Source organism: Hoplias malabaricus, chromosome 7, assembly GCF_029633855.1.
Source record: "Hoplias malabaricus isolate fHopMal1 chromosome 7, fHopMal1.hap1, whole genome shotgun sequence".
NCBI lineage: Eukaryota > Metazoa > Chordata > Actinopteri > Characiformes > Erythrinidae > Hoplias > Hoplias malabaricus.
The window spans coordinates 1552195-1572835 of NC_089806.1; the positions used below are offsets into that span (position 1 = coordinate 1552195).

Here is a 20641-nt window from a genome sequence, read left to right on the forward strand (position 1 = left end):
TGATTAAGCTTCACAAAATGAATCTCTCTCTAATTGCTTTTAAATATGTAGGAGCTAACGTTTATGGTGCTAAAATTAGAAGCTGGCACTAGTTACTAATTAACATTTGGTCTGCTAAGTTAATGTTATGAACCCTAAAATCATTTAACCTTAAAATGTAGTTTAACACCAATTACATACATGTGCACTTATTCTCACATAATCTATGGGTTGCTCATGAAAACACTATTCGGTCTGGCTGATTAATTTATATTTAAAGTCTTATTCTGAGTTGTTTTCCCAGCTAACTTGGGGCCCAAGCTAGCATAGACGCTATCTAGCACAGTTAATGTTAGGTGATTTTCCATATTCAAATTTAATTAACCAATCAGTTAATATGTTTAACTTGTTTTCTAGCTATGTTTACACCAAGAGGCAAATGTTCACTTAAATTTATCAACCACACTGCTCTGTTGCTGCTTTCAAAGTGCTCCAGCTCTTCCAGAGACGTTATAAACGCAGCCTACAAGACTTCTTCACTCAGCCCTCAGAGGGAACAAGAAAGGGTGCAAAATTACCTCAAGAATTGTAGTTCAGCAGTATCATGTATTGAAAAAGCTAATAAAACCCACCCTGAAGAAAAGATAATTACCATCTAACCCTACCTCTCAAATTACTGTGTACCATGAGGCCTCTTATTTGTGTTTTATTTGGTAATTTGTACCAAAATAGTTGTAATAAAATCTCCTGATATGAAACAATCATCACTTCCTAAATTGTGGCTCAGACAGAGCAAAAAGAGGAATTTTTAGAATATAAGAAGAATTATTTAACTACTGAAATTCAATCTTGCATGATTCATCCATGAGTTACATCTTGACCCCTCCATAAATGGCAACACGTTCAACTGAAAAATATAGCCACCATTAGCCAGTTAGTTCATTTCAGTCAAATAATTATAGCCTATAGCCTAAATAATTATCAATCAAATTGTGCTATTTTTGCATCTTTTGACTGGAGTACAACAATCAATCCGTGTGGTGTTGGATATTTTTAACCACTGTGAATGACTGTCACCCCATCCAGGGTGTATACCTGCCTTGCGCCCAGTGATTCCAGGTGGGCTCTGGACCCACCGCGACCCTGAATTGGATAAGCGGTTAAAGATAATAATGAATGAATTGTAATGAAACTTAAAACCCATTTCCCCAATGTCAACCTGAAACAGAATAATAAATAAAGAGATTTCATGAGCATTTTTGTTATAATGATAATAATTTAATAATTTAAAAGAATTTGAAATGCTTGCAAAATTTGTGCTTTATTACATATTTCTACATCATTTAAAGAGGCTCAAGGTGCGATGTGTGTTCACATGCAAGCAGCTGCCATAGGTTCAGGGTTCAAATCCTGAGGTGGGCTGCAGTGACAGAAAAATGCTTTTGTGAATGCTGTAAGGACCTTGTACACAAATGTAACTCAATCTTCCAGTACAGTGTTTTATTGTTGTTAATAATACCCCAAAGCTAAAATGATTAGTATAGATTATTTTTCTTCCATAAGTAAAGTTTTACACAGACCAAACCATAAGGTCTAGAGACATGAAACAACTGTCAACTACTCTTCTCCCACTACTCAGGCAAATTAAATTACCCTAATGAGCCTGATGTTTGCACTGTAGAACAACATTTTGGCCCATTTTGTTTAATTATTTATAATGATAATAATTCAAAATATTTGAAATGCTTGCAAAAATGGTGTTTGATTCCCTATTACTCCACCATTTAAAGAGGCTCAAGATGAGGCTAGGTGTCCACAGTTCCCTTGTGGCATAACATGCAAGCAACTACTTCCTTGAACCATAGGTTTGGGGTTCTGAATCCTAAGCTGGATTGCTGTTACAGAAAAATGCTTTTATGAATGCTGTGAGCACCTTGAATGCTGCAATGTTCTGAATGTTTTATTCTTGCTAATAATACCACAAAACTGAAATGCTGCATTAAAATGTTTGCCCAGACCAAACTATAAAATTTAGCTTGTTTCCATATTACTCCACCTTTTAAAAAGGCTCAAAATTAGGCTGAATTTTGGCTGTGTTTTGTCTGGTATCAAAACATGTGCATAACAAAACATAGCATGTATAACATATTAACGTGTGTAACAATATATGTGTAATTGCAATAATTCTCTTGGAGAAATACTTTAATTTTGGGAAAAGGTTGAGGGGTGCCAACACTTTTGTTAATGACTGTAAATAGTGGGTACTTTATTTGATATTTGGCATTAAATGAAATATTAAAGATTATGGGGATTGAGACAAAAAAAAACATAAAATTAACAGCAGCAGTTTTATTGCTTCATGAACAGGTGGTTTGGAGTATAAAATAAATATACAACACTACTGTTGTCTTTTTCATTTAACTTTAATTATAAATCATCTTCCAGTGTTAGCAGCAAAAATCAGGCTACAACAATCCAGTGAACTTTTTTTAGTTTCAGGAAGAATGCATCTTATCATCATTCCACATCATCATACTATGTGCTCTATTTACTCTGTTTTTACAGACTTGCTGACAGTAATCTCACCAAGGACACCTGTGAAACACTGGGATCAGCTCTACAGTCAGTAAACTCCTCCCTGAAACAGCTGGACCTCAGTAACAATGACCTGCATGATTCAGGAGTGGAGCTGCTATCTGCTGGACTGAAGAGTTCACTCTGTAAACTGGAGACTCTCAGGTAAAACTTTCAACAAATGGGTTTAAAATAAAGCATCATTTTCCAAAATCGGTATGGATTTAGGGTGGCATAGTGACGCAGCAGATAGTGTTGCAGTCACACAGCTCCAGGGACCTGGAGGTTGTGGGTTTGAGTCCTGCTCCAGGTGACTGTGAGGAGTGTGGTGTGTTCTCCCCATGTCTGCGTGGGTTTCCTGCAGGTGCTCTGGTTGGTAGGTGGATTGGTGACTCAAAAATTGTCCATAGGTGTGACTGTGTGTGTGTTTGTGTTGCCCTGTGAAGGACTGGCACCCCTCCAGGGTGCATTCCTGCCTTGCAGCCAACGATTCTCGGTAGGCTCCACGACCCTCCACGACCCACCACGACCCTGAACCGGAAAACAGTTATAGATAATAAATGAATGAATAAATGGTATGGATTTGTTTAGTTAAATCTATGTATTGATTTAGAAGCATGTCTATTTCAACATATTTTATATAGTACTTTTACAGGAAACTAAGATGAAATGTTTTTGAACATATTTTCTTTAAGAGGATTGAGGAGAGTAACTTCTCTTTGCAACATGTTCTCTATTTTGCAGATTATATTTTTATATTTTTGTTATAATTATTTAATGTTAAAATTAAATATATGTGCTTCAAACAGATGCCACACATACTTAATCAGTAAACCTTTAAATATAAGTACTACATTTATTGGTTCTATTGTATTTAAAAGATTACTAAATGTATTCAGTCACACTATGTTCTCTACAAATATATCTCCAAAATTCCATTTAACAACTTAGTAAATGTAAGCAATATATACATTTGAATCATTAAGCTGTCTTGAGTGTGAGACAATGTGCTGTGTTTGTTTGAACTGACTGAAAGAAATATATTCAGCCTTCTCCTAAACCTTTAAAACAAAGGCCTTGTTTACTTTACATTTTGATTTTGCTGGATTCTGAATTTGAAACAAAAAGCTTAAATGTGTTGTTTTTACTTAAGTGTGTTATTTTTTTCACTTGTTTACAACAATTTTTTAACCTTTCAAACCTATGCATTAAGTTAATATTTTTGTTGTAAATGTTACTGTTTCGTGTTATTATTTACAGTGGTGTGAAAATGTGTTTGTCACTCTTACATGTTTCAGATCATCAAACAAATTTAAATATTAGTCAAAGACAACACAAGTAAACCCAAAATGCAGTTTTTAAATGATGGTTTTTATTAATAATGGGGGAAACAAAATCCAAACCTACATAGCCCTGTGTGAAAAAGCCAGCGAACCACAGTGAGAGCCATTATCCACTAATGGTGAAAACGTGGAACAGCAGTTTACCTTCTCAGGAGTCGCAGGCTAAACAAAATTACCCCAAGAGCACAACGACGACTCATTCAAGAGGTCACAAAAGACCCCACAACAACATCCAAAGACCTGCAGGTCTCATTTGCCTCAGTTAAGGTCAGCATTCATGACTCCACCATAAGAAAGAGACTGTACAAAAATGGCCTGCATGGCAGAGTGAGAAAACCACTGCTGATCAAAAGTAACTTTAAGGCTCAATTTTGCCAGAAAATATCTTGATGATCACCAAACCTTTTGGGTAAATACTCTGTGGACTGATGAGACAAAAGTTGCACTTTTTGAAAGGTGTTTGTCTCATTACATTTGGCATAAAAGTAACACTACATTTCAAAAAGAGAACATCCTACCTACAGTAAAATATGGTGGTGGTAATTTGATGGTCTGGGGCTGTTTTGCTGCTTCAAGACCTGGAAGACTTGCTGTGATAAATGGAACCATGATTTCAGCTGTCTCCCAAAAAAAAAAATTCTGGAGGAGAATGTCCAGTCATCTGTTCCTGACAAGTTGAATCAAACTTAGGTTCTGCAGCAGGACAATGATCCATAACACACCAGCACCTCTGAATGGCTAAAGAAAAACAAAGTGACCCGAATCCTATTGAGATGCTGTGGCATGACCTTAAAAAGAGGTTCATGCTTGAAAACCCTCCAATGTGGCTGAATTACAACAATCACTGGGCCAAAATTCTTCTACAGTGCTGTGAAAGACTCATTGCAAGTTACTGCAAATGCTTGATTGCAGTTGTTGCTGCTAATGGTGACCCAACCAGTTATTAGGTTTAGGAGCAAACACTTTTTCACACAAGACCATGTAGGTTTGGATTTTTTTCTCCCTTAATAATAAAAACCTTCATTTTAAATTTTGTGTTTACTTGTGTTGTTTTTGACTAATATTTAAATTTGTTTGATGACCTGGAGCATTTTAAGAGTGACAAAATTGCTGAAAAATAAGAAATCATTTTTGCAAACACTTTTTCACACCACTGTATGTAAGTGTTGTTTGGAGTAATAGCGCCTATTATGTAATACCATGTATGTCTCATTTAACCATATATTCTCTCAGACTTATTTTCCAGATGAGAATGATAATAATAATAACGAAATGTGTGTTAATGTTAGTAAAAACACATACACCCTAGTGCACTTGGGGCTGGGTTATGGGTAATAACAGAGGGTTATGGACAGAAAGACAATACATAGGGAACTAAACTGAGACCTAGACTAAAGAGACAGATACAGACTAAACCTGGACTGAGATAACTAAACAGACAGAGAGAACTCAACAGAGACCTAAACAGAGAGAGCTAAACATAGAAGTAAGCAGAGAACTAGACATGGAGAGCTAAACAGGCCAAACAGAGCACAGGAAGGGAAACAGACAAGACAAATAGACCAGTGAAAGTGGAACAAGGAACAGCAGAGACAAAATGACTTGTGAGCATAACAAAAGGTGGAATGTCTGACAAAACAGGAAGTAACACAAAGGAGCCTAAATAGACAACACTGACAAGGGACACCTGGAATAAATAACGAGGGGGTATTACAAAGGAGGCACAATGAGAGGGTGGAGCTAAGGTGGGACAAGGGTGGAGAGAGGAACAACAACAAAGAGCCATGTACTGCGTGAGCATATTGTGGAAACAACAGAAGGACCAGGGCATGACATATACTTTAGTCCATTCTAAATGTTTTCTAACAATATCTCTTGCTGCTTAGAATGAAACATAATTTAACATGTAGTAATAAAAACTAAAAAGACTACTATTTAATTATAGCTGTGTTGTTTGTTCTATAACAGTATTGATTCATTTTAAATAGAGTTTAGTGATGTGTTGTACTGTTCCTTTCTGCAGATTATCTGGGTGTATGATTACAGATGAAGGCTGTACTTCTCTGGCTTCAGCTCTGAAATCAAACTCCTCCCACCTGAGAGAACTTGATCTGACCTACAATCACCCAGGAGAATCTGGAGTGAAACTGCTTTCTGATCTACTACAGGATCCACTCTGTGTACTGGAGAAACTACAGTGAGTCTCTCTCTCTCTCTCTCTCTCTCTCTCTCTCTCTCTCTCTCTCACACACACACACACACACTGACACTACTAGGTAAGAAAAGACTTTATTGATCTCGAAGGAAATTGCAGTGTCACAGTACTGTACATAATGCACAAGAGAAGACATACAAAATGAAATTACAATAAATAGTGCAGGCATATAATAGAGGGTTACAGAGGTAATAAAGTGTGGAACAACAGTGCTATGAAACATAATATATTAAAATTGAGTTGGGTCTATACACATTTGAGCTCTTGTATATGACACAATTGCAGCCTTAGCAGGTATAGCAAAAAGAAGTATAAGTGTTTATATACAGTATATTACAACACAAATGAAAAAAGTCTATATACCTAAATGGCAATGTATATGTCAAAAACAGAGCAGCATAATTACTATGATGAGTGTATCATAATAGTAAAATGGACAGTATGGACTGGACATGTGTCAGTATGGTGTAGTTCAGCACAGTTCAGACAGCAGGAGATCAGTAGCATCCCTGCAGTAAGGAGATTCATTGTAAAGCCTTATTGCTGTGGGAAGAAACAACCTCACACACTGCTTCTTAGCACAGCACAGCTGTATCAGTCTTCTACTGAACATGCTTCTCTGTTGTTCCACTGTGCAGAAGGTGTGAAGTATTGTCCACAATGGCCAGCAGCTTGTTAAATGTCTGTTTTCCTACCACCACTTCCAGAGTATCCAGTTTCATTCCATAAACAAAGCCAGTCTTCTTGATTAATATATCCAATGCACTTTTGTTGAAGCTGTTGCGTCAGCACACAACAGCATAGAATATATCACAAGCAACAATGGACTAGAATGTCCAAAGGAGTTTAGTGGACACTCCAAAGGACCTCAGTACTTCCATTCCATCAATCGCAACTGATGACACACAGCAAAATCCACAGACACAAAATAACTCCATGAGAGTTAATTTCAACACTTTAAATGTGTCTATATGAGTCCACTGTCTGGGGTGTTATTTTAACACTTTTCAAAGTGTTGAAAATTTACCAATGTAATATAGTTAATTCTGACTCTCTGGGGAATTCAAAATTCTGTTTCAAAGCTCTGTTACCATTATCATTTGAGTACTGCTTATCAAAGGGTCTGAAATAAGTAAGCTGGTCTATAGAGATAACAGAATATTCAACATCTCTCTCCTAGATACAGTATCCATTAAAGTGCTCATCAAAGTACTGTTTAGCTTTGAAACGCATACACCATATAAGTATAAGAGGGACAAATTTTTTTAATACACCGTGGATAGTGTATCATCAGGTGGTGTTTTGGAATCAATTTCCTGTCAGGATACAGTAATTTAAACATATTATGGTGATCACAGATAAAATGTTTCAAGTAACATATCACTCCATTGGTTACAATTGGGGAGAACACTATTTTGACTATGTATCAAAAGGAGAAGTTGATTCTAGTGACTGTTACCCACTGTTTCAATGACATCTCCAAATATAAGGGGAGTGTTGCGCAGAACACACCATGACTGGACAGCATTCAACCCCAGGTGTTTGCTCTTGTCATCCAATTGTAAGCAACTTTGTTTTTGCGCGCCATGTAACCATAGTTAAAGCTCTGTAATCTGTCAGACAGTGTTCACAGAAACATAACCCTGTTTAATAAGGTATAGAAAAAGCAGCTTGAGTTCATACTGTACAACACCCTCTCGTGCAAATCGTGCATAATGTCAACGGCATAGTTGTCAGATGGCATTTAAAAAGCAAAAATGAAATTATATCTCCTGTTCTAACCTCTAAAGCAGTGGTTTTCAATTGTGGGTTGTTGGGCCACCCTGCACATTTTAGAGATTCCCCTAGGGTTGAAGTGGGTGTGATTGAGTGAGGAGAAAATTACAACATACAGGGCAAAGGCCTATCAGGATCAGGACTGAGAACCATGTATTTTGAATCATTCCTTCATTAATCAATCAGTACATCCAGTTCAGGGTCATGATGGGTCTAGAGTCTATCTGGAATCAATGGGCACAAAGCAAGAATGCATGCTGGACAGGGCACTAGCCATTCACAGGGCAGCACACACACACACACAAACCTTTTGAATACTGTTCAATAGCCAATACATCAACTAATCAGTGTGTGTTTTTAGGCTGTGGGGGAAACCATAGCCTCTGGAGGACACAGGGAGAACACAAAGTGACCTGATGCAGGGTTTGACCCACTCCTTCAGAACCCTTGAGCTGTGTGACAGTGAAACCATCTGCAGCGCCACCGTGACACCCTTAATATAAATCAAAGATTTCTAAATGACAAGACACAAAAGACAACATTGAATATGTACAAAAGCCAAACACTACATACTTGAAGGTATCGCACAAGATGGTTGGCTGCCTGGGCTGAACTGATCTTCACTGTTTTTTCTGACCTCTTGAGGTTGGGGGCAGTAGATGCAGAAACAGGAGAATCAATGACATATCACGGCCCCATCCTAGAGAACAAACAGTGTTAAATTTACAAATGCTTTTTAAAAATCTTCAGAAATATATGGGGAATAAAAAGTTCCACTCACCATACATTTCCTCAGGATGGGTTTCAATTGCTAACAGCAGTTCCTCAACATACTGATTTGGGCTGCGGGTCCTGCAGTCACTAATGACTCTGGGCTTGAAAAAAAGTAGGCTACTTCGCCAAAAACCTACTGGACACCTCATCTCCAAACATCATGGCAAAGTCTTGGTCAAGCTTTGAAGAAGGAGACATACAATTTCCATACATGATTAAATATACAGGATATTTAAAGAGTAGAGACCTGTCTAATATTTAAGATGACATTTCTTACCAATCCAGGAATGTCAAGGAAAAGAGGGAAGACATCCAGAACTGAAACTGATGCATCCTTATCATGAACCATCTTCTGCCTATACTGGAAAGTTGCTCTCATTCTCTCTTTGACTACAGACTCATCTGTTGTGTGCCTCATTGTAGATAAAGCCTCCCTGCACTTGTCACTAAAGAGTTGTTCACCACTTGGCAGAGCTTCTCGTTTGCTTTTTGGACAATCCTGATAAGTAGGCCTTGATTGCCTTTGAGAGCCAACAGAGGTGTTGCTCCTAACTGTCTTAATCCTCCATGCTAGGTAGCCAGTGTTACCCACAGGATTGTAGTAGTGTTCCTGTTTTGGACACAAACCAATCACAACCATTTTTTTATTAAGAAAGACAAATGCCATTTAGTGACACAGCAGTTTGGGTCTTCAGCAAAATAATAACATTAACTTACATATCCATTATAACAGTATGGATCTTGGAGGTATGGAAACGGTCACAATTCCCAGTGCATAATTAATTCAAGCACTTGATGGTGGAATCCTCCTTTAAAGGGAAAATAAATATCTTACATTTTCAGTGTATGTGGACCCTAATTCAAATTCACTTGAATGTCTTACACATGTGTTTCGATCATATCTGCAACCAGGATGTTCACCATTTGTTTACGTTCTGAATCTGTAAGTGTTTTAGTCTTGTCATACTCCATGAAGATTTATTTGCCCTTTGGATTAACCTTGAGGACAGCTTCCACCATCTTCCAAAACATAATTCAATGCCATATTAGATCTTCTAATTAATTTTTACTAAAACTAGTTCAACTCAACTCAACTCAACTCAACTCAAATTTGAGCTGAGGAGGATTCTGAGCCAGCAAAACTTACACACAAAGTTCTGTCCATCAGATAGGGCCTAAACCATTCCAAAGCACTACCACAAATGCCGACTAGATGCTGCAAGCGGGAAACTAAAATGTTGTGATCCACTGTGTCAAAAGCAGCAGTTAGATCCAGCAGGACAAGAATTGCATGGTCCCCAGAATCATTGGCCTATGCAAGGTTTTAAAACCAGACTGAAAAACCTCCAGGATATTATGCTCATCCAAAAATAATTTCAGTTGAGCATAAAAAACTTTCTCCAAGATGTTTTAAATAAAAGGCAGCTTGGAAATAGGCCTATAATTAGCCAATACTGTATGGTCGAGGCCAGGTTTCTTGAGCAAGGGTTGTACTACAGCATGTTTAAAACTCACAGGAACAACAACAGAAGACAGACTGCTGTTAATAATGGCCAGAACATGCTGCCGTATACTATAAACAATCTCTTTTAGAAAGTGAGGAGGCAAAACATCACAAGGAGAACCTGAGGGCTTTAAATGGCCCACCACATCCTCCAAGTGCGACAGAGTCACCGGCTCAAACCTATCAAACACAGCCAAGCAAGGGGCAGAGTCAGAGGGGTCAAAAGCAGGAGCTGTGATAAGAGCTCTTGCAGTAACAATCTTATCAATAAAAAAGTGCAGAAAGTCATTACACATGTCAGGAGATACTTCCAAACAGACAGGCTGAGGGGCCTTAAGAACAGAGTCAATGGTTTTAAATAACAGACGTGGATTATGGCAATTTGCCATAATAATATTTGACAAGTGTTCTCTCTTAACCTCTTTGATAGTGCTCTGGTAAGAACGCCAGCAGTCTTTTAACATTTGAAATGAAACCTGCAGCTTATCCTTTTTCCATCGGCGTTCAGCTCTGCGACACTTCTGCTTTCCTGCACGCGCTCGGTCATTGATCCAGGGCTCAGGTTTAACTTTGGGCTGTTTAGTTCTTAATAGAGCCACTGAGTCCAGCATGCTTTGGCAGGAGGAGTGAAACCAGGAGCTGAGCTCCTCCGTATAAACAGACGCTGAGTCAGGAGGAGAACAAAGCTGGTCGAAAGCACAGGTGAACTGACCGGCAGTGAAAGAGTTAAAACTACGACCAAGCCGAGCAAGAGCGCAAGGTTTAAAAGCAGCACAGGATAAAGCAGCATCAAATAAAACAGACATGTGATCAGAAAACCCACTATCATAGATCTCTAAATTTAACACAGACCACCCATCAGAAAGAACTATGTAGTGTATGTTGTGTATTGGTCATACACCGTGATATATAAATATATATTTGATATATATTTATATATTGTGTTTATAGCTTTGACCTTATTCAAACTCTTATGATTACTGATATTTGACTAATAATAGTAATTAAAGTCTATAATTGGCTTAAGCAATTATAACGTTAATAATTAGTTTGAGAATGAATAATAGTCAAGCTAAGTGAGATCTTCAGGATTTTCAGACCCTTAATGAAAAGACTGTACACACTGTAATTTCAAATAATGAAAGTTTTTATTAACAAAGAAGAAGGATATTTAATTAACATAGCATCATCTTGCAATCTCACGGCATCAACGCAGGGGAAGCCGATTCGACTTTAAATATAAGCTAGGCACTATGGCTTGTAACTGAGGTTTGATTACGTATAAATTTATAAAGGGAGTTAATTAGGCATCAGCTTCTGGAGAATGTGAGAATTTAGCTTGCTTACTCTTTCGCCATTTTTCTGCCGAGCCGTCGGGTCCCACGGTTTGATCTCCGTGCTCCGGGTTTCGCCTCTCGTCCTCTCAGCGCCGTTGAAAGGGAGTTCCTCCCAGGGTGAGTCAGAAGCTCTCGGCCTCAGGCGTAGTGACGTTGGACGGGATTTATTCATTTCACGGAGGACCGCGGGCCTGGCTGGTTTCCCCTGAGAAAGGGGAGGTGTCTTCAGAGTAGTTGCCTCGTCGCTCGATTCTCCAGAAGTAGTGCCCTCAGAAGTCGGCTTATAACGCTAATATATCCGCTATCAACTAATCTAAAAGGGTGATATCTTATTTTGGCCATGAATAAGTTTCACCTGCTTTGATCACTCGTGAGATCAAACTTCGATGGGCGATAAAACAAACACAATTAAAAGAAAAGAAGGTATTCAAATCACTCGACGTATTCGTAAATTTCTTTCACACTAGCTAACTCAAGACGTCTCCTGGGAGCTTAGTGAGGTTTCTTCAAAAGTCTTTGTTCGTCGGCGTGGAGAGGAGAAAACGTCTCGCTTGGAGAGGTTGGAGCTTGAAGAAATAAAACAAAGAGAACGCGTAAAGGCGTTCAGAGCGGAAACGAAGTTAAGAGTTAGAGAGAGCGTTCAGGGCGGAAGTGTAAGAGTGTAAGAGTTGAAAAATGCGAGAGATAGAGTTCGAGATTTCAAGGTAAGAGAGAGAGAAAATGAGCTGGCATCCTCTTTTCAAAGGTAGCGCGGTCACGCCCTATTGGGAGGTGTCCTTCCTTTGATGGGATCCGGGTCCGAGGCTCACGTGACTTGTTTCCCGAAAGAGAAGAGGGGGAAGGTTGGATCAGAGATTCAAACAGTAATAAGATAGAAATTTCGCGTATCGAAATTTCCTATATATGTTAGTAACATATCACAATGAGTGTCCTGGATTATTAATATCAAACATTTACATAAGATTTTATCTTGGGTACGTCGTGTTTACGTCCCATTTACAATGTTAAAATATTAATTCGTTTCCTTTAGTTTAGAGACAGAAATTTCTTTCATGATTGACAACAGTAATACACATCACTTCATTGGTTGATAGATGTCCATCTGAAGACAATAGAATGGCATTCGTACATATTGTGTATACATATTAATCAGAGTTTGATTTATTTTCGTCATTGTTTAGGCGACCTCGGGCGAGGCGTAGTTTCGCCAGTGTCCATTTGGGGTCGCTGTTGATCCATGTTGTTCGTCCGGTGCGGATGAGTTAACGGGGGTTCAAACCAAGGTCACCCCTGCTAGCCACCTGTTGATTTCTGCAGGAGATAAGGAGAGACACTTAGGTGCCACTCGTCATAAACGGATTATAACTCCCCCACTTTGTTTGAGGTTCCTGTTTCTTAAAAGCATTATAAAAGTGGGTTTGTTATCTTTCATCCAAAGGGGGTGAGGGGTAGTGTCGCTGGAAAGTGTCCCGCTCCGTCTTTGATGTAAACCTTGTGTGTGCGTGAGTGTTTATCAAAGCGGGTCTGCGCACACACATACAATCCTGTGGAATGTTGGGTTCTGTTGTAAAACGAAAATCCTTGTTAGAGGGGACAGTTTTTTAATGAAGAACTCTGATTTCTTTATTTGGTCCATACTCCACTACAACTAGGTCTAAGGTATGTCCATGTTCATGTATGGGCCCAGACACATACTGCACTAAAAGAGTCAATGATGTTTACAAAGTCCTTCACCAGCAGTTTATCTGGACAGCAAACGTGAATGTTAAAGTCCCCGACGATACGGATGCGATCATAGTTCAGCATATGTCCCCCCACAAAATCAGAAAAGTAATTTATGAAATCCTTATTGTATTTAGGGGGTCGATAGATGACAGCACACAGCACTGGGTCAGAGCGGCCCACCTCAAATAAAGTGACTTCAAAACTGGAAAATGAGGGTGATACAGTGCACTGTTTACATTTAAAATTATTTTTAAAAACAGTCGCCGTTCCTCCTCCCCAGCCTGACGTCCACAGGGTATTAAAATAACCACAGCCAGCTGGCAGAAGTTCAATGAGAACACTGTACTCACCAGCACCAATCCAAGTCTCTGTCACAAAAAGAAAATCCAGGCTTTGGGAAGAGAAGAAGTTCCTCAGGATAAAAGTTTTATTTGCCAGTGATCTGGCGTTCACAATCAGTTCATATTAAAATCATAAGATACTGAATTATACTTTTCTTGCTTGATCCCGATCCATAAATTCTGTTGCCCTCCTCCTCTTTGTTGATTCAAGGATGACAGTCAAATCGGATGAACTGGATGACAGTGGGGAAAGTGGAGTCTCTGATACTACAGAAGAAGCTAATTCAAGCCGGAAAATTTGGACATCCAGATCTAAGAAACAAAAAAGTATTAGTAGAAGTAGTAAAATTAAGGTTCCCTTGTGCCCAGTGATCCTGGATAGACTCCTAACACACCGCAAGCCTGAACTGGATAAGCGGTTACAGACAATAAATGACCGAATGAATGAGTGAAAATAAGGAAATAAATAAAACACACACACAAAAAGCAGCATTCTTTATTATGTCATGTTTTTTTTCTATTTTTATAAGCAAAATCATTCCATACACTAAATAGGCTTACCTATAACTGGTTGCATAAAAGAGATCTTGAATTTCAGTACATCCAAGTTCACAAGATCCTTAAAGATATCTTCATCTACTTCTATTCTTGAAGAGAACAAAAAATGTTGCAGTAAACAACCTAGGCACAGAAACAGCAATATAAATTTTACTATATTCAAATCATCCACTTGTTAAAGTAAATAGCCATTTTCTCACAGTAAACATTCTAATTTCAAAAGTATTATTGATGGTTTATTTTCACAAATAAAAAATACTAACTGTCTTGAAGAAATCTGTTATATTCCATGCTTTCACTGGACTGTGGAACTTTTACATATTTTTGTGTTCCTCCAAACTCAACTTTAGCCAGCATATCCTACAGGGAAAGAAGTGAAGGGTTGTGATGATTTCCCAAAGATTACTCACATTGCCTTATCATCAAAACACATCATTTACCAAATATTTTATGAGATATTACATAAAATTTGGTTGAAAATTTTCCAGAATTGTTCACCTAGACACAAATATAAATTGTGTTGTAGATGGCAAAACTAAGTGTATTCACATTTTGATATTTATTGACCTGCAGATATAATGACCTGTGAATTATTCTAAAAGATTTCGGTCCTAATTGTAGAACATTTGAAACAGACTCAAAAAACCTATTTAGCTCTATAAATGTCTAAGTTCATGAATTCATCAAATAATCTCATGAGTCGCCCATCCGTTACCCGACTCCAACATCACACAGCAATAATTCATTTTAAAAATGTGTAAATAATAAATATGCCAAGCAGTTCTACATAAATTTAACAGAATGCAGCACTTACTGATGAGATTAGCCTGAGCCACTTATGTATAAATGCTTTTTTCATAGCTCGCCTTCACACTTACATTCTACGTTCCTTCTATGTACATCTCTAACAATAAAATGAAGCAATAAATAAAAGTTTTACCTAAATTTCTCAAAGCATTGAATTATGTGCTCCAAAATATGACCAGTAATAGCATTTGCCGCGTCTGTTCAGCAAATGGCCTTTGCTAACTTTTAACCAACTGGGCTTTTTTCATCATACTGGCAGATATGAAATTAAAAATATACAAATTAACCCAGTGTCAAAAATCTCTGAAAAATGATGCTGGCAGTTTTATTTTAGTACTTTTATACAAGAAGGATGTAAACATAAACTTGAATGTGGCATTTACTGCCTCAAGCTACCTGTGTTCTCTGCTCCATGACTCTGTATGTGTGTTGCCCTCCTTGTCAGCTATACATAATACAGAACATTTTAATCAATTAACACATAAGCATTCATAAATTCATATATTTAAACATGAACTTAATGATACACACAAGAGAAATGAGATGCCCCTCCTGTAGGATTAGATGTGCTGTGGGGTCAGGTCAACACTCTGGGAGTAAATCAAAATCTTAATATTTGGGTCAACACTCTGGGAGTTAATTTAAACAGAGCAAGTTTAACACTCTATTTTGACACTACCTTTTTTAAAACTGGGGGTAAAACAAACAGATGAGACTCTATGCAGTGTTGGATTGACTCTGGCATTAGTCAGATTGACTCTCTACTCTCAAATATTTCACCAACACCAGATATTTAACTCTGCTGATTTTGCTGTGCAGAGGAGGTCTGCATTTCCTGACGTCCACCACCATCTCATTTGTCTTACTGATGTTGAGCTACAGACGGTTCAGTTCAGCTTGCAAAGTCTGACACCAGCTCCCTGTTTTCAGTTTCCTGTCCATTCTTGATACACCCCACAATGGCAGTGTGATCTGAAAATTTCTGCAGATGGCATGTGCTGGAGCTTTATCTGAAGTCAGAGTTGTAGGTGTTGAATCGGAATACAGTCCCCTGGGGGGCCCTCACACTGCATGTGGCAGTGTCTGAAACACAGTACTGCAGCCGCACATACTGAGGGCGACTTGTCAGGTATTCCATCATCCAAGAGATAATGGATTCATCCAACTGCTTCTGTCTCAGTTTCTCCCCGAGAAACACTGGTTGTAGTGTGTTGAATGCACTGGAGAAATCAAAGAACATGATCCTCACACAGCGGCTTGTTGTGTCCAGATGGGCAGTGTAGTTTCGCAGTCACACAGCTCCAGGGTCCTGGAGGTTGTGGGTTCAAGTCCTGCTCTGAGTGACTGTCTGTATATATTAATATATTTTGGCTTATACTGACAATGGAGTTTTATTCATGCTTGCTGCATTTAGCAAGTTTCTCATATCATTTTCCTAAAGCAGACATTGGTTGTGCTCTTTAACACATAAATAGTGGGTATGATTTGACATAGTTATTAAACAAATTAAAAATCAAAGATTATGGGAAATCAGAAAACTTACAAGAATCCATGAACAGCAGCAGATGTCTGTCACATAATCAGTTTTATTGATTATCAATTAATATTAATGATAAAGCACCTTCCAGTATGAGAAGAAAAATCAGGCTACAACAATCCAGTGAAATGTTCCTAGAATGGACCTCATCATCACTGCACATCATCATATAAAGTTGCTGTATTTACCTGTTTTTACAGACTTGCTGGGTGTAATCTCACCAAGAACTCATGTGAAACTCTGGGATCAGCTCTACAGTCAGTAAACCTCCTGAAAGAGCTGGACCTCAGTAACAATGACTTGCAGGATTCAGGAGTGGAGTTGCTCTCTGCTGGACTGAAGAGTTCACTCTGTAAACTAGAGACCCTCAGGTAAAACTTTCAACAGGTTTTTAATTAAGTATTGTTATGAGAATCTGGTATGCATTTATTTATTAAGTTTATTTATTAAGTTAAATTCTGTATTGATTTAGGAGTGTTTATGATTCAGCTAATATTTAATATTGTACTTTACAGGAAATAAATATAAAATGTTTTCTTTAAAACAACTGTGAAAAGTAACTTCACTATTTGCAAAATTCTCTCTATTTTGAAGATCACCTATAAAAATGATTACCAAGTTGTAATTAAATAAATGTATTCAACACAGATGCCACAAATACTTCTTCAGTGATAATATTAGGTTTCCAGTGTATTTAAAATATTACTAAAAGTGTAATAATTTCATATTTATTATATATACCTGTCACAGCCTGGCCCTACCCTGTACTGTCCTGTGTCTGTTTTTCCTACCATGTGTACATGGCTCTGTTTGCTGTTGTTCTTGTCTCCGCCCTAGTCCCGCCTTAGCTCCACACTCTCGTTGTGCCTCCTCTATGGTCCTGCAAACTCGTCTTTCCCATGTGTTCTTTGTGTGTGGTGTGTATTTAAGTTCCCTTGTGTCACTCTTTCTTCGTTGGGCATTGCTGTTTGTATTGTTGCATGCCTTCTCTGTATATTTCCATGTCTGTACGTTTATAGTCTGTCTGTAATCCTCTCTCTGGTCTGTTTGTACCTTTGTTCTATCTGTCTGTATCTGTTTAAGTTGTTTCTGCCATTTGTTGTTCCAGTCTGTCTCTTTGTATATCTCCCTAGACTGTAAGTACCATTTAGTTTGTTTATCTCACTAGTCCGTCTGTATCTCTCTCTAGTCTGTTTGCACCATGGTACCTGTAGTTTGTCTGTGTCTTTTTCTAGTCGTGTTTATTGTATATTTCTCTGTCCAAGTAGCTCTGTTTAGATTGAGTTCTGTCAAGGTTTTCTGTCTAGGTCTTCCTCTAAGTATCCTATATCCGTGGCCTATGTTCCTCTAAGAATCCCAGTCTAGTTATCTCTGTTGGTTTCCTTCGGTGTCATAGTCTGCCGTTGTGTTTGCGTCCACCTGGTCATGACAATACCTAATAAAAACAATTTGGGATCCAATTCAATATTTTTAAAAATAATCTGCTCATACATCTCTTATCTTCTCCCAAAATGTTTTTATTCTTGTACACTGCCAAACATATGTGAAACAGAGTGCCTTTATCCTCTATGCATTTAGTGCAAATATATGGTATATTTTTGTAGTCTTGTTTAAAATTATAGCTCTATTACTAAAATAAAACAAATAAGTAATTATTAATTTGGCCAAAGATAAAAAATACCTTGGTATAACCTGTGTATATATAGTTCCTGTATATACAGGGTGGGCCATTTATATGGATACAACTTAATAAAATGGCAATGGTTGGTGATATTAACTTCCTGTTTGTGGCAAATAAGTATATGGGAGGGGGGAAACTTTTCAAGATGGGTGGTGACCATGGTGGCCATTTTGAAGTCGCCATTTTGGATCCAACTTTTGTTTTTTCAATGCGAAGAGGGTCATGTGAGACATCAAACTTATTGGGAATTCCACAAGAAAAACAATGGTGTGCTTGGTTTTAATGAAACTTTATTATTTCATGAGTTATTTACAAGTTTCTGACCAATAAAATGTGTTCAAAGTGCTGCCTATTGTGTTGTATTGTCAGTGCAACCCTCTTCTCCCACTCTTCACACACTGATAGCAACACCGCAGGAGAAATCCTAGGTTGAAGGTATAGTGTGTTATATAGGGTACAAAGATAGTGGGGCCATTCTTCATCAATGGAAACCTCAAGGCCACTGGATATGCGAAATTGCTACATGATGATGTGTTTTCCTCTTTATGCACTGAAGCTGGCACGTTCCCTGAGTTTTTCCAGCAAACTCAGTGCATCACTACATTATGGGTGTCAGCTTTGAGCATTCCTAGATGAACAGTTTCCTGGAAAGTGGATTGGTCATCGTGGGCCAGTTGAATGGCCCCCAAGGTCTCCCGATGTGACCCCCTTAGACTTTTATCTTTGAGGTCATCTGAAGGCAATTGTCTATGCTGTGAAGATATGAGGTGTGCAGCACCTGAAACTATGGATACTGGAAGCCTGTGCTAGCATGTCTCCTGTGGTGTTGCTATCAGTGTGTGAAGAGTGGGACTCCATGCCAAGCCACATTGCTGCAGCAAAAAGGAGCATTAATCACTAAGTATCGAGTGCTGTACATGCTCATACTTTTCAAGTTCATACTTTTCAGTTGACCAGCATTTCTAAAAAACCTTTTTTGTATTGGCCTTAAGTAATAATCTAATTTTCTGAGATACTGAATTTGTGATACTTTTCTTTAGTCAGTTATAATCATCAAATTAAAAGAAATAAACACTTAAAATATGTCAGTCTGTGTGTAATGAATGAGTATAATATACAAGTTATACTTTTTGAATAGAATTACTGAAATAAATACACTTTTTCATGATATTCTAAATTTATGACCAGCACCTATAGATTAAAATGACCAAGCTCTTTAAATTACATGTTATTAGAGTATAGTGGATAAAGGTATTGAATTTTCCCCAGAACTTTAGATGTCCAAGTTTTAAATGTAGTGTCTGCTCTTCCTGGAATAAAAACTGATTACCCCATATTGGACTATACTGAGACATGATGGATGGTTCTTTTAAAATGCTTCTCACACCATACCATATTTTAATCATGTGTCTTACAATTTGATTACAAGTTTGCTTATTTTTTCACAGTATCAGAGTATATGTGCATGGGAAAAGGTAATTGTAGACCCTGAGATTCCATTTCTGTCCAGTGAGGATTATCATTTGTTAAAAAATAAAACATAATGGACCTTAGATGTGTAGCCCAGTAGTACAATAGTAAATTGGGACATTTTAACCCACCTCTATTGAATGTTAAATAATACAAAGAGAGACGAAACCTTGCTCTCCTATTTTTCCATGTAAATCTCCCAAATATTTTTTTATTTTATTTTCTGGAACAAATCTATAGGTGGTGGTAAAAGAATGTTTTGAAAAAAAAAACATAAAGTAATTTTGGCAGAAAATTCATTTTTAGAATATTAATTCTACCAACAAGTGAAATGGGTAGAGACATACATCTATCAAGGGAATCAGTAATTTTTTCCATTGAAGATGTAAAGGGCACTATATATATATATATATATATATATATATTACCCTGCTACCTCCTTCTTAATTTCAAAACATCTTCTAATATATGTGTTTCTTGTAGGAATACAATTTTAGAGTCCATATACTTTAGCCTGTTTATATCTTGTTTGATTTTTTGAAGTTTGTTTAAATCTCTAAAGTTCCAAGAAATAAAATTAGGCTCTACCCTTTGAGACACAATAACCTAAAAATATATACACAAAATGGATTACCTACTAACATAATCTTTTCAGGTTTGAGGAGCATAACAAATTTAAAAGCAACAACACACAATCTACTCCCTGAATATTTGTGAAAGTAAACCCCAATTCTCCTTTCCGGTTGGAGCCCCCCCACATTAGCTCTGATTCCAGTTATCACCATAGACTGTTCCACACTATGAGGATTAATCTAACTTCCATGTAGTCAGGAACTAATTAGCAAACATCAACAAAAATGCATTGTGTGCTGCTTTTGTATAACTAAAATACACAATGGTCTGCGATTATTAAATTCTCTTTCAAAATGTGCTAAACTTTGAATAAAGAAATAGGTTTTTAACCCTAGCTAGGACTTTAAAGAGAAAATCTGAAGAGCCAATATCCAGATTATGTGGCAG

The 20641-nt window shown here is 37.7% G+C and overlaps 1 protein-coding gene across 2 annotated transcripts in view; it reads left to right on the forward strand.

Annotated features, from left to right (window-relative positions):
- Positions 1-20641, forward strand: part of LOC136701582 (NACHT, LRR and PYD domains-containing protein 12-like) — a 68062-nt gene that overhangs the window by 18993 nt on the left and 28428 nt on the right. For both annotated transcript variants that reach the window (XM_066676188.1, XM_066676189.1), the window contains exons 6-8: positions 2545-2718; positions 5920-6093; positions 16671-16841. In XM_066676188.1, coding sequence (XP_066532285.1) covers positions 2545-2718; positions 5920-6093; positions 16671-16841 — 519 coding nt within the window. The remainder of the gene's footprint in view (positions 1-2544; positions 2719-5919; positions 6094-16670; positions 16842-20641) is intronic.